This window comes from Ochotona curzoniae, unplaced genomic scaffold (genome assembly GCF_017591425.1).
Source record: "Ochotona curzoniae isolate NIBS_2020 unplaced genomic scaffold, NIBS_Ocur_1.0 contig_908, whole genome shotgun sequence".
Taxonomy (NCBI): Eukaryota; Metazoa; Chordata; class Mammalia; order Lagomorpha; family Ochotonidae; genus Ochotona; species Ochotona curzoniae.
Window position 1 is genome coordinate 14,523,703 of NW_024466607.1, and position 14,787 is coordinate 14,538,489.

The window sequence follows — 14,787 nt, forward strand, 5'->3', positions numbered from 1 at the left end:
ACTAATTGGATTATCAAAAAAAAATTACTGTTTACGAAGTGATAGAGCATTAATAAAATATTACCACTGCAGGGCCTGGTGCAGTAGCTTGGTCCCTAAAGTCCTTGTCTTGCATGCGCCGGGATCTCATGTGAGTGGCTGTCCCACTTCACTTACAGCTCCTTGCTGTGGCCTGGGAAAGCAGCTGAGGAACCAAAGCCCTTGGGCCTCTGCACCCACGTGGGAGATCCGGAAGAAGCTCCTGGATCCTGGTTTTCAATCAGCTCAGCTCTGGCCACTGCAGCAACTTGGGGTTTGCACCAACAGATGGAAAGATCTTTCTGTCTCTCCCTCTCTCTATATATCTGACTTTCCAATCAAAATAAATAAATACTTAACAAAAATAAAAAAAGAGTATAAAACTTCTCAGCTGCCAGTTTCCTATAAGTGGTCAGCCTTGACTGGCCCTATATTTAAAAAAAAACAAAAAACAAAAAAAAGACAGACTAACCATTCTCCTTTAGAGTTTATGCGTTCATTAGAAGCACCATGAAATTTAACGAAACTAAGTCACACGCTGAAAAATATAATTAAAGATTTCTTCACAGCAAGTAGAGAGGGAAGCCTCAACAAAAACGTGGACAGTTAGCTGAGAAGAGAAGGAACAAAGTGATAATCCCACAGAGAAAGCAGCCAGATCAAAAGGCATCTTGAGGGGATGCATTTGGAGAACTTGCAACACTGCACAGCAGCCACGGTGAGCGTGAACAACGGTTCACAGGACAGCATGCACACCGGCAGAGGCAGCTCATAACCTGTGGTGGTCACCAGGAAACTGAAAGAAAACAACTCTCCAAAGAAAAATACTGAAGGTGCTGCTGCATTCAAGAGGAAAAAAATGACAACTTCACAGTATACAAATTATTTTGATATTTACCTAGATCTGCTACAGTTCCTCCTTTAACAGGTGTATTTTCACTATCTTTCTTTGGGTTTACTATTAAAAAAAAAACACACAAACACACAAAATTATATTTTAGAAGGAAAATTCTGTAATACTAAAGAATGAAACAGGAGAATTTCAAAATAAAAGCATCTCCTTAAAACACCAATATCATTCACTATTTACCCTCACCGTAAACACATGCCCACCTACAAGCAGTAACACCTTTTCATCGTCAAACTAAATATAGAAACATTCAAAGCAAAATATTTGAACAGCCTTTCAACCCTTGCTCCAGGACGTTTTCTAATCAATGGTTTTCGAGATTTGATCTGATCCTATTTCTCTGCTATTCATTCAGACAGGTAAAGTCAGGGAGAATCAATACCCAGGGACAATGAAATATATCCTATTAGCTTGATAACATCACATGAATATCACGCATGCCTTGTCAGTGTTTCACTGGGATCTTTTCACGTAAGTGCTTTGAACTATATATCATGTTAAATTCATTATTAACAGGTTCACTGTGTCCATGAGTGGACCAAATATTAACTATCACAACATCAGTGGAATTAAATCTGTTCTCAGCATTTTACTATTCTGTAGCCAGCATTCCTTTACAATTACTCTGCATGTGCCAGTAATTGTTTAAGATGGGCTCTAACAAAAAAAAGGGTGGTGACTAGATAGATTTATTTTTTACAAAGGATTTTTTTGGGGCTGATGGCTCTATTGGATAATCCTGCACTTTCAAGAGTCAGTATCACATATACGGCACTGGTTTGTGTTCCAGCTGCTTCACTTTTGACCCAGATCCCTATTTAAAGCCAGGGAAAGTGGCAGACTATAGCCCGAAGCCTTGGTACCATGCAATTGTTTGGGAGACCCAGTATCACAGGCAGCAGCTTAACATGCAGCCACCCCTGCGGATTCAACATTTTAAAATTTGTAGCAGATACTGCTGAATTCTATTAAGTGGGTTCATTGATTTTTTTACTTCCATCAATAACATCTGAGAGTACCCATTTCTCAAAGCAATTACAATTTTTCCATTTATATTTCACCCTTTGAAAATAAGATGAAACCTGGTTAAATCGGTTGACATATATTCATTAATTGGCTCTGTATACCTAAAAATTAGTACATTACACTTTGCTTTTCATTCTATGGGTTTAGAATCATACTTAGTTTATATATACTTAAAACACTAATCTTTTTTCTTTTTATATATGAAAGGCAGAAAGAGTAAAGACCCAACATAGACATGGATGACAGAAGCTTCATCTGCTGTACACTTCCCAGTAGTGATAGGCCTGGGTTAAATAAAATTCAGATCCTGGAACACAAATCAAGAAGGTGGAAGACCAGAGTGGAAAGAAAAGATATGGAAGGCCTCTACCAGTGAAACACTAAAAAGCCACTGAAAAGCTAAGTTGGAAAACTACACAAAAGAGAGGTGTCATGCTCATATAAGGTAAACACAAAATGCTGAGAACTCTAGTCCAGCAAAAACAATGTTAAATCACTAACATTACTATCAGCGAATCAGTAGATATTTTGCAAAACCTGACAGCTAGTTGCAAAAACTACACAGGACATCATCATTGTATCGTACTAGGTTAAGCATCTGCCTGCAGTGCCAACAACCCATATGGGTCCTTCTTTGAAAACATTAACCTTAATGGATGGATTCGATTCTTATTTGAATGTTAGGACTCTAGACTCAGAGCAAAAAAGGAATACCCCATCACACTTCTGAGAATGATCACATTACATCTAATGCCCTCCTGCAGAATACACACCGTTTTTGGGAAGTACTACTTCCTCTATATTGGGTACAGGTGTTGGGTCCTCCATGTCCTTGGTAAGATCTTCCTGCTCATCATCATCTTTCTGATTTCTGCGCTTCCCATAAAGACTAGCTTGGCTAAAATATAAAAGAGGTAGATAATAGCTGCCTATTATTAGAATCTATGCTCAGAAACAACTTAAAAGTCAAAGAGTAATCAAACCACAAAATAAATTAGACACACGCTTCAAAGTACATCTAATCAGAAAAAAATCAGCTTAAGAAATGAAGCTATGTTACCTTTTAAAATGATAAAAATTTTCTGAAAGGAAGTTAAAATTTCTGTAATAAACCTCATAATAAGGAAATATGGCAAAATAAAACAATACATAAAAAGAAGATATGTCAAAAAACAAAACAAAACAAAAAACTCAGATTATAATCAGCTACATAAGGAATTCTTTGAAATACTTCTATGAGGCCTGGCACAATTGCTTAGAGGCTAAAGCTGAAGACGGCCCAAAGCCTTGGGACCCTGCACCCACGTGGGAGAACCGGAAGAGCTCCTGGCTCCTGGCTTTGGATCAGCTGAGCTCCAGCCATTGCAGCTGTTTGGGGAGTGAACCATCCAACAGAAGATTTTCCTCTGTCTCCTCCTCTCTGTATATCTGCCTTTCCAACAAAAATACATAAATCTTTATATATATATATAAAAAAAACAAATAAATATACCATGTCATTGTATCACCACCAGGATGTGTAAAAGTAGAAATATTGAACATGGTTACTTATAATTTATTTTAATAGAAATTGGATTGTTCCTTCACACACAAAGAAATCAGATCATTTTATATTAGCAGAAGCCTAAATCAGAAATAAAAATGATTCCTTGTCCTGAAGAATTATAAGGAACAAGGTAGAAAATCATAAACTATACAATGCAATGAAACTAATTAAAAAAAATACAACAAGTATCAAAGTTCAGTGCAGAAAAATACAGAAATGAATAAAGGTGACATACATCAGAGCCAATGTTGTGGCACAGCACTGCAGGTCCGCTGCCTATAAAGGGCAGTGGTTCATATCCAGCCAACCCCTCCTTTGGAATAGTTCCCTGCCAACACACAAGAGAAAGCGACTAAAATGGGCCAAGGATGTGGACCCCCCGAGGGAGAGACTGAAATGAAGCTCTGGGCTCCTAGTTTTGTCCTGCCACAGCCTGGGCCACTGCAGGCATCAGGGGAGTGAATCAGTTTATCTTTCCTCTCTCCCTAACTCTCCTTTACAAACAAATCTTAAAAAAAAAATATCAGTTTGTAAAAATTGTGACAGTTCTATTGTACTTTGAGAATTATGAAACTTTTCACTAAGAAATAATGTTTCAAAATGAAGAGTAAAAAGACCAAGGGAGGAAAAGTAACTTCTTGGAGAAAAAGGCTGCAATAACCCAGATCAGACTAACAAATGAGAATGCAGGCAGTAATCTGGAGTGCTGGCATCCCATAAGGGCGCCCTCTGGAGTCCTGGCTGCTCCACTAGAAATCCAGCTCCCTGGTAACGGCCTAATAAAGTGGCAGAGGACAGCACGTGTACTTGGGCCCCAAGATTCGTGTACGAAATGCAGAGGCTCCAAGCTTCCAATTTCAGACAGGTTCATTAGTGGTCATTTGGGGGAATGAACCAGCGAACTGAAGATCTTTTTTCTCTCCAACTTTGACTTTCAAGGGAAATAAATTTTTTTTTTTTCCCCAAAAAGATGCAACATGTAGCTTTGCACACTCCATCTGGCTGCCTTGTACTCAGAGGAGTACGTAAGGAACAGCACCACTGCGAGCCTCCGGGACACCTCACCTTGCTACCATAATTAAGAGTGCCCCGGGCTGCATTTTACCATTTCGCCTTAGGCCACAAAGACTTCATATGGCTTTCCTACCAAAGCACTCAGCAGCTCTTCAATAGAATTCACATTACAACATGATAAACTTGGGACCAGTGTTGTAGTACAGTGTCTTAAGCTGCCATCTACAATGCCAGAATCACACATGGTTGATTTATTGTCCTAGCAGTTTCGCTTGCAATCCAGCTTCTTGTCAATTGCCTGGATTATGAAAAGCAACAAAACTTGTCCTAAGTAGAGGTCCCTGCACTCACACGGAAAACCCTGGTTCAATCCTCACCATTGGCAACATCTATCTAGGGAATAAACCAGGAAGCAGAACAACATCTTTCTATGCAACTGTAACTGTCAAATTAGCAAACTTAAAATTTTTTTTTTTTATTTTTATGGGAAAGACAGTTTATACGTAAGGGCATACAGAAAGAAAACATCATCTGTGGCTCACTCCACAAACAAAAACAAAAGCTGAAGAGCTGAAGCTAAGGTAATCCGATCTAAAGCCAGGAGCTGCTAACAGATCTCCCACAGAGGTGCAGGGTTCCAAGGCTTTTGGCCATTCTCAACTGCTTTCCAAGACACAAGCAGGGAGCTGGATGGGAAATGGAGCAGCTGGGATATGAACCGGTGCCCATATGGGAAGCCGGCATCACAGTTCCGCAGATTAGCCTGATATGCCTGCTGTCCCCCAGTCAAAGACAATGTTCTGGTTCCAGGACCTAACTTCAGCCTCCTGCCAAGGCAGGCACTAGTAAGAACTACGTTCCAATTCTGGGATACATGAATTCAGTTTACGGTTCTCGGCTCTGGTTGTGGAAACTAGGCATCTCAGAGGTAGGAACCAGAGAATGAAGTTGCTATTTTTGGTTCCATGTATACTTCTTTCCCTGTACTACTTTTTTAAAAAGATTTATTTATTTTTATTAGAAAGTCAGATATACAGAGAGGAGGAGCGACTGAGATCAAGATCTTTCGTCCAACCAGCTAGAATTGAGCCAATCCAAAGGCAGGAGCCAGGAGCTTCTTCCAGGTCTCCCACGCAGGTGCGGGGTCCCAAAGCCTTAGGCTGTCCTTGACTGCTTTCCCAGGCCACAAGCAGAGAGCCGGATGGAAGCAGGGCTGCTGGGATTAGAACTGGAGCCCCTATAGAATCCTGGGCATGCAAGGTGAGGTCTTTAACCACTACGCTATCGTGCCGGGCCCTATCCCTGTACTCTCTAAATAAATTGTTTTTTTCAGTTTTGGCTATTATTATTGCCTATTTATTAAGTACATATTTCATGTCAGACACTAATCCATGGCTTTAAAGTTTCACTTAATTCCTGTAAAAACTGCTCAGCAAGAAACAGGATCCCCTGTCAAGGAAGGATCATAAAGTAGGAACAAGGGGCTTCAACCAAGCTCCACTGCTGTGCCTTACTGAACATCCAACAGCGACAGCTTTATTTCCCTCCTGTGGGAGAGATGGTCCAACTAAGGCTGAGACACTACCTCAACTTGGACTCAGGAGCCAGGCTTCTAAACACAAACGTTAACATAGAAAAACAAAATGTTCTGGGGGACCTGGTGTGATGGGCTAGCATCTAGAATCCTCGCCTTGAATGTGCCGGGATCCCATGTGGGAGCCGGGTCTAGTCCCGGCAGCTCCACTTCCCATCCAGCTCCCTGCATGTGGCCTGGGAAAGCATTCGAGGATGGCCCAATGACTTGGGACCCTGCACCAGTGTGTAGGAGACCTGAAGGAACTCCTGACTCCCAGCTTTGAATTGGCGCAGCACCAGCCAATGCGGTCACTTGGGAAGCAGATCCTTGGACGGAGGATCTTTCTCTCTGTATCTCCTCTTTTATATATATCTGACTTTAGAGATAAATAAAATAAAATAAATCTTTTTAAAAACATGTATTCCAGTTGTCTGTATAAATGCAACAAGATGCTCCTAAGATTACATCTCTTAACAAGATAAACTTTCAATGCCAAAAGCTTCCAAACAAGTCAATCAACAAGTAATTTACAAACAGAAGAAACTTTAATGTAAAATTCCAGACAGCCCTTTCACATCTGTTTTAATGCCTTATGAATCACACAGCAGTTCTTACCCTTTCTTCCCACTCTTTTTCCGGGACTCTGTGGGTGTGGGAGGGGGAGGTGAAGGTGAATGTTTCCTCTTACGAGCACTGGCTGATGCTTTTCTATCTCTTCTTTCTGGACTTCTGACTGGCTAGGAAGAAGCAAGTAGAAATAGGTATCAGCCAACTCTACAGATGCCTCAGCTTCTGCAAACTTGTCCAAAAGGCCAGATTCCAAAAATCAAGATACCACCAAACTCATGAATTGATACAAATAAAAGCTCGCTGTGAAGTCACAAGGAGGACAAGCACAGAGATGTTACCTGACATTTCTGGTGACTCAACGCGAACACCAGCACAATCCCACGGATATCCCAACTCATTACGACACAGGCCTGCCCAGAGTTCAAGCAAAGCTAAATGCAGTTATGGCTCACATTCTGAACTATCAAGTACAGAAAGCACTAACTCTTGTAGATAAACATGAAACACATCACTACACTGTGTAAAGCAAAGACAAACAGAATGATCCTGTGACAGTGCCACTACAGAAACCACTTTTTAAATCGGCCAATAAAGGACATAAAAGAGGGAACTTCACACACAAAACATGTTGTCAACCTGAACAAGTACAATTATAGTCACCTGCCAATAACACAGGAAATCCCAAGGTTCAATTTATACAACACAATCTGTAGATGATAATTAATAATAATACAAGCATCTTAAATGATCCAAAGCATTGGCTATGGTAAAGCAAATGAAGTACAGGGCAAAAACAACCAAAACATCAGGGTTTGCCACTATGGTGTAGCAACTGAAACAGCCACCTGCAGAGCTGGCATCCATATGCGTGCCAATTTAGGTCTCGGCTGCCCCACTTCTGATCCAGCTCCCTGCTAATCTGCCTGGGAAAGCACTGAAAGATGGCCGAAGTCCTTGAGCCGCTGCAATCATATGAGACATCCAGGTTCCTGGTTTCAGACCAGCCCAGAGACAGTTTAGTGGTAATTTAGAGTAAATCAATAAACAGAAAATCTCTGTATCTCTCTTTTATTCTTTTGATCTAGCAAATAAATACAAATATTATGCAAGGAATTTTATCTGAACAGCCATAAAGCTGAAAAATAAGTATGAATGAATAGAAGCTGCTCCATGAAAATAGTTCAGTGTTTCAGTTTCAAAAGAATTTTTAAAAACTAAAATATGGGGCCCGGCGAGGTGGCGCAAGTGGTTAAGGTCCTCGCCTTGCACGCCCAGGATCCCATATGGGCGCCGGTTCTATCCCGGCAGCCCCGCTTCCCTTCCAGCTCCCTGCCTGTGGCCTGGGAAAGCAGTCGAGGATGGCCCAAGGCTTTGGGACCCTGCACCCGCGTGGGAGTCCCAGAAGATTCTCCTGGCTCTGGATCGGCATAGCATCGGCCATTGCGCTCACTTGGGGAGTGAATCATCGGATGGAAGATCTTCCTCTCTATCTCTCCTCTCTGTATATCCGCCTTTCCAATAAAAAAAATAATAAAAATAAATCTTTAAAAAAAAAACCTAAAATATGACAGACTGGGCTTGCAGTGCAGCAATTTAAGCCACCACAGCTGTGACACCAGCATGGAACATCTAAGCTCCCTGCTGAAGTGCTTTGGAAGGCAGCAGATGATGATGTTAATACCTGGAACCCTGCCATCCAAATGTGAGGTATGGCTAGATTCCTGGCTCCTGGAACAGGCCTGCTATGTGACCCATTCAGAGAGTGAACCGGCAGAGTTCTCCCCCCACATCGTATGTCATTAGACTTTGAAATAAAAACATTATTTGAACATTAACCTTGAAATTATCCTAATTTAGTCAGTACTACCATATTTTAAAAATATTTATTTTTTATTTTTATTAGAAACTCAAATTTAGAACCCGGCTCAATAACCTAGCAGCTAAAGTCCTCACCTTAAAAGTGCCTGGATCCCATATGAGTGCCAGTTCTAATCCTGGCAGCTCCACTTCCCATTCAGCTCCTGTTTGTGGCCTGGGAAAGCAGTTGAGGAAGGCCCAAAGCTTTGGGACCCTGCACCCGTGTGGGAGACCGGGAAGAAGCTCCTGGCTCCTGGCTTCAGATTGGCACAGCTCCAGCCTTTGCAAACACTTGGGGAGTGAATCATTAGACGGAAGATCTTCCTCTCTGTTTCTCCTCCTCTCTGTATATCTGACTTTGCAATAAAAATAAATAAATCTTTTTTAAAAAGAAACAAGACAGATTTACAGAGAGAAAGAAAAATCTTCTGTCCATTGGTTCGCTCCCCAAAGCAGCTGCAACGGACAGAACTGAGCCAATCCAAAGCCAGGAGCCAAGAGCTTTCTCCAGCCCTCCACGCGAGTTCAGCGTCCTAAAGCTTTGGGCCATTCTCTACTACTTTCCCAGGCCACAAGCAGGGAGCTGGAAAGAAATGGAGCATCTGGGACACAAACATGCGCCCAGAGGGTACGCCAGGACACGCAAGGTAGGGATTAAGCCGCTAGGCTAATGCAGCAGGCCCTTAAGTTTTTTTTTAAAGATTTATTTTTATTATTTTTTTTATTGGAAAGGCGGATATACAGAGAGGAGAGATAGAGAGGAAGATCTTCCATCCGATGATTCACTCCCCAAGTGAGCGCAACGGGCCGATACTATGCCGATCCAGAGCCAGGAGACTCTTCTGGGTCTCCCACATGGGTGCAGGGTCCCAAAGCTTTGGGCCGTCCTCAACTGCTTTCCCGGGCCACAGGCAGGGAGCTGGTAGGGAAGCGGGGCTGCCGGGATAGAACCGGCGCCCATATGGGATCCTGGGCGTGCAAGGCGAGGACCTTAACCACTTGCGCCACCTCGCCGGGCCCAAGTTATTTTTCTTAAAGAACCAAATAAAAGCATTGTGCATATTAAATCGGAAGCAAAATTACATAAAGCTGAAATATTTGGCACACAAAACTGAAACTCATATCTAACAAAAAAAAATCAGACGTTCCACCACAAAACTGACCAGTGTAAATCCTATTGACACATTTAGCATTCTCTGCTCCTTCTGTGGGGACATGCTGATCCCTAAGATGCTACTATGGACTCTTGAAATTTTACATGTACTCTGTTTTCATGTTTTTTTTGTCTTGATTGTTTGTTAAAATTTATTTTTAAGAGTAACAAAGAGGAAAAGACAAGAGACGTTTTTCATTCATTGGATCACTTCCCAAATGGCCTCAATGATGCAATACCAATCCCCATGTTTTGTTTTTTAAACTTCTATTTGTTTATTTAATGGTCAGATGAACAGAGAAAGATATGGCTCACTCAGCAAATTGTTACATGCTTCATCCAGCTCTCCCACATGGGTAGCAGGGGCCCAAGCACTGGGGCCATATCGCACTGCCTTAATCCCAGGCCCTCAACAAGGAACTGAATAGCAGAGCAGCCAATGTGATGAGGCTGCCTACTATGTACATCAAAAAATTGGCCCATTGCTTCTCGGCCTCTTGGCTAAGATGAAATGTAAAAAATTGGCCCAAATATGTACTTCATCAAAAATCAAACAAAAACTGATGCACCTTGCTTTGCTTGTAACAGTTAATCAATGAACATTTAAAAACATCTAAGTTAACAGAAAACAGAAATAGCTAGTATTTAAAACAGTAACAAATGGAATACCTCTTCATTCTTTGTTGAAATTCGCTGACGAAAGCTCACTGGCTTCCTGTTCTCATCCACCTCATAATCCTCCTCATTCATCCATTCATTGAAAACGTCAGTGTCCAAAATCCATTTCACATGAACCTGAAACAAGTCACAAATACACAGAAACACAAAAATCATTCAAACTTTTAAAGCACTCAAAAACAAAGCATATTTCATTTATTTATTTGTTTTCAATTTATCTGAAAGGCAGATATACATGTCAAAGTCTACTGGTCACTTGTAAAACTTCTAAAATACCCAGGGTTGCATCAAGCCCAAGCAAAGAACCTGGAACTCATCCTGAGTTTCCCATGATGATGGCAAGGACCCAAACTCAAATCATCACTTACCATCTTCCACAGTATAAATCAGCATGAGGCTAGGCTCCTACCACACAGAGCCAGGACTTGAACCTCGGCATTTCAAATCAGAATCAAAGAGTTCCAAATATCATCTCAACAATGCAACAAGCACTTCTGTTTCATTGTCTATGCCTCAGCACTAGCAATTATATGCAACCACAACCATTTCAAATCCTTTTAAAGATTTATTGATTGATTTCTAAGTCATATTTACAGACAGAACATCTGCTGGTTCACTTCCCTGGAGGTCACACTGGCCAGTGCGGGCCAGGTAAGAAGCCGGAGCTTCTTGAAGGCCTTTGAAGGACAACAGGGAACTGAATTGGAAATCCAATATCTGGGACTTAAAATAATCACCCACATGGGATGTCAACACTATAGGCAGTAGCTTTTTCAACTACACCAAAATGCTGGCCCCTAGACTCTTGATTACACTAAGTAAAGAATAGCACAGGGCCAATGCCCTCCCATGGTCACTCCGCAATGTGTAAATGGTCCCAGGCCATCTCCTGCCAGAGAGCAGTCCGTCTGACTCTCACCCCTAATAAAACCCTTCACTTGAACTTTAAAAAAAATATTAAAAATAACAAAGTATAATTGGTTTGGTTTAATATACAATTTTGATAACCACGTCATTATATCTTCATAGAAATCACTGATAAACAGTCAAGAGCACAGAGCTGCATATACTCATGGCACTAGGAAAAAAGGAAATCTAGTTCTACATAACAAGCAACATCCTACACATTTATAGAGATCTTTCCCCTAGCTCTGTCAGGTATACACATCAATCCTTGGAGAGCATTTAGTAATGACCAACGGCGGGGTAGGTTTGGGAAACAGAATAGACAGATGAACTCCTCCCATCCTTTATACAATCATGCCTCTAGCTGCAGCAGCAAGTACCAAAGTGAACTATTCACTAGATGTGCAAATGTACATGTGACTGTATATGGCTACTTTAACCACAGATCTAACCTATGTATATTCTATTTTGCACAACACTATTTCTCAAAGAGGACTCAACTGGAACTGAGCACCAAACAATTCTATCTTAAATGAGATGGCTATTCACATCTCAAGTCATAAGGAGTGGCAGAGAAGGGTTTCCCCTGGCCATGTCTGGTCAGAAGAAACAAAAAGAATCACAAACATGAAGTTCAACTAGAAAACCACAAAGGTAAGACATACTATGACAATTACTGAAATACAACATAAACTTCCTAAAGAAAAATATTCAAGCAGGATAAATTTCCCAAAGTCCCTTATTTAAAACAAGCAAAAAGTATACGGGAAGCCTCAAGTTAATAAAGAAGAAAAATAAAACCAGGTTTAAAACAAAGAGCTTAGCGATGAGCCACAAAATACAGAAGAGGCAAAAGTGCTTTCCAAAATTTGGAAACCTTGTACTTAACATTGTAAATGACACTGTGCATCATTTATCCAGAAAGCTTTGAAATAAATTGAGAAAGCTTATTAGAAAAGCGTGTGACAACTGTGTCATGCTCTATGCCACATATGTGATGCTTCAGCTAATCGATGGCATAATGAAACAAGGCTGGCACTAGCTTCTCCACCTTTACAGACAGCCAACTGGAAAACATCTCAGCAGGACGCCTACTTAACACACATAATGGAAGCAACCCTTACATTTCCCAAGTTCTGTTTGACCATTAAACCATTCTGTTCTCTTAAACATGTTGTGCTAAATGACATCACAGGCTATGGGACCTTGTGCAAAATCACCTAACTCTGAAGCCCAGTTTGCTAACCAACAGATGGTGCTAGTAACTTCTGCAATCCACCCCACTTTAATGTTCTAAACTTCAGGGAAATAAACATCTAGAACACCTTTGGTAGAGTTCTTTGCAATACTGTCCAGCTCACTGGTCCTATAATTTATCCCATTAGTCTACAGGTTTTTTTTTTCTCTAGGCATGATTTACTCTGTTCTGACTAGACACATGAAAAATATACCCAATCTGACTACAGCCTGATCTAGCCCTGTCCATTGTAGTCTTTGGCGAGTGAACAAGCAGGCAGAAGGTAGCTCTTTGTCATCTCACTCTGCCTTTCAATTAAACAAACAAACAAATAAAATTGTTTCTTTTTTAATGACCTTGGTCAACCTGTCAAGAGTACCTAATTTCAGGAGTCCAGCAAATAACCAACTGGCTAAAGTGCTCATCTTACGTGTACTGGGATCCAATACGGGTGCCAGTTTGTAACCTGGGTGCTCCACTTCCTTTCCAGCTCCCTGCCTGTGGCCCGGGAAAGCAGTAGAGGATGACTTAAAGCCTTGGGAACCTACACAAACATGGGAGACCCAGAGAGGCGCCTGCTCCAGTTGTTGTGGCCTTTTGGGGAGTGAACTAGCAGAAGGAAAATCTTTCCGTGTTTCCTTCTCTCGATAAATCTGACTTTCCAATAAAAAATAATTAAAAAAAATTTTTTAATGAGATTCTTGTGCTGGGAATGAACATTTTCATACCAAAGTGAAACTGGCACTGCTCCAGGGCTTCTTCAATGACAGCATCAACAGCCCTACATCCCACTCTCAACTCTCTCAAAACCCACTCCGATCTAGCCTTTGAACTCTCCTCAAGTGTCACTGTATACATTCCACGCATTACCTAGACAACGAAGCCTTGGCTGTGGATATCTCATTAAGAGAAATGGAAAAGGGAGACCATCATTCTTTAACGGGATTATAGCAGAGAACTAATTACAGAGAGCTATCAGACAACATAATTTTTTTTAATCGTTCACCTTCCACGGCTTTTCTGGAATGGGTGGATCCTCAATTTCAGCATCAACATCATTACTATGCATCCAGGTATCATAGCTAAAAAGAAAAAGACAAGTTAGAAGCACTCAGTGAAAACACTTATATCAAACAGTAAGAATATATTTTATAACTACTATTATAACAAGGTATCAGACTGTTTTTACTCTTCTGGCAATAACACTCCTTGGAGATCACCAGGAACTTTTTCTTACTAAACATAAATAAGCCTCGGAGCAGGCAAATTTTAATATTTAATTGTGTTTTCTTCAAAGTATCTTCCTCACCTGGCCTTGAGGTTGGGTACCAATCGCCTGGTACTGCTTCTGGTCACCAGCCTCACTTCAGTCTCTATTGCCGATTAATAATCTTTACCCAAAATGTCTTCAGCATCTAAAGGGCTCAGGACTCAGCTGCAGGCACAATCCTTTAATGCTAAGAGATCTCCATTAACCCTATGACCTTAGATATATACCAATGACTTGAAATCCTGTATCTGTTATCTTCTCTAAAGTCATGAATCCAAACCTCAGTATATGGACAGATTTCCAAACTCAGCTTGGCTACAAACCCACTCCAGGTCAGTAATATACACAACTAAGTAAATCACAACTCCCTATTTCCAGCAGTCTGGGCAAAAGCCATCCTTGACTTTACTTTGAAACACCTACTAACATCAAGTCAGCTGCAAATTTTATAGCTCTACCATCAGAAGCATTGCCCAGAATACACTTTCTAACCCAACCCTTTGCCAGTGGCCTCCTTACTTCTAACACTGGCAGCTCAACAGTCAATTTTCCACACAGATGAGAATGTTTTTTCTGTAAATCAACTCCTATCACTCTACCACTAAAATTTTCCAACAACTCCTATCTAATCAAAATAAAACTCTCAATAAAATGACAAAAAGGACAACACCAATTAACAATGTTGTCACAATTGAGAAAATAAAATTAAAACTACTATTAACTCCCAACTTACTGTGATTTAAAAAAAAAAATGTATTCCAGATCTCAGGCACACCAACATTACCTGTCGGGATAAAATCCCCAGTGTACTAACACCTGCTTGTCCTTCCTCATCACTGGTCTCAACCATTCTTCTGAAAGGACAAAAACAAACAAAAAACAACTCTAAACTGGCAAAATAACTGGATAAACTTTGATTTGGCATTAATTTTTACATGGATTTTTAAAAAATAGAAATAATAGTCATTACAGAATCACTGAAAATACAAAAAAGAAAATGATAATTTAATTGACCCTGTGATAAAC

At 40.8% G+C, this 14,787-nt stretch overlaps 1 protein-coding gene across 1 annotated transcript in view; it reads right to left on the reverse strand.

Moving 5' to 3' along the window:
- The window catches only part of SMARCC1 (SWI/SNF related, matrix associated, actin dependent regulator of chromatin subfamily c member 1), a 102,080-nt gene that overhangs the window by 67,808 nt on the left and 19,485 nt on the right, over positions 1–14,787 (reverse strand). The window contains exons 7-12 of the mRNA XM_040994381.1: positions 14,546–14,615; positions 13,498–13,573; positions 10,340–10,465; positions 6,706–6,827; positions 2,728–2,852; positions 917–976 (exon numbers count right to left, since the gene is read on the reverse strand). Coding sequence (XP_040850315.1) covers positions 917–976; positions 2,728–2,852; positions 6,706–6,827; positions 10,340–10,465; positions 13,498–13,573; positions 14,546–14,615 — 579 coding nt within the window. The remainder of the gene's footprint in view (positions 1–916; positions 977–2,727; positions 2,853–6,705; positions 6,828–10,339; positions 10,466–13,497; positions 13,574–14,545; positions 14,616–14,787) is intronic.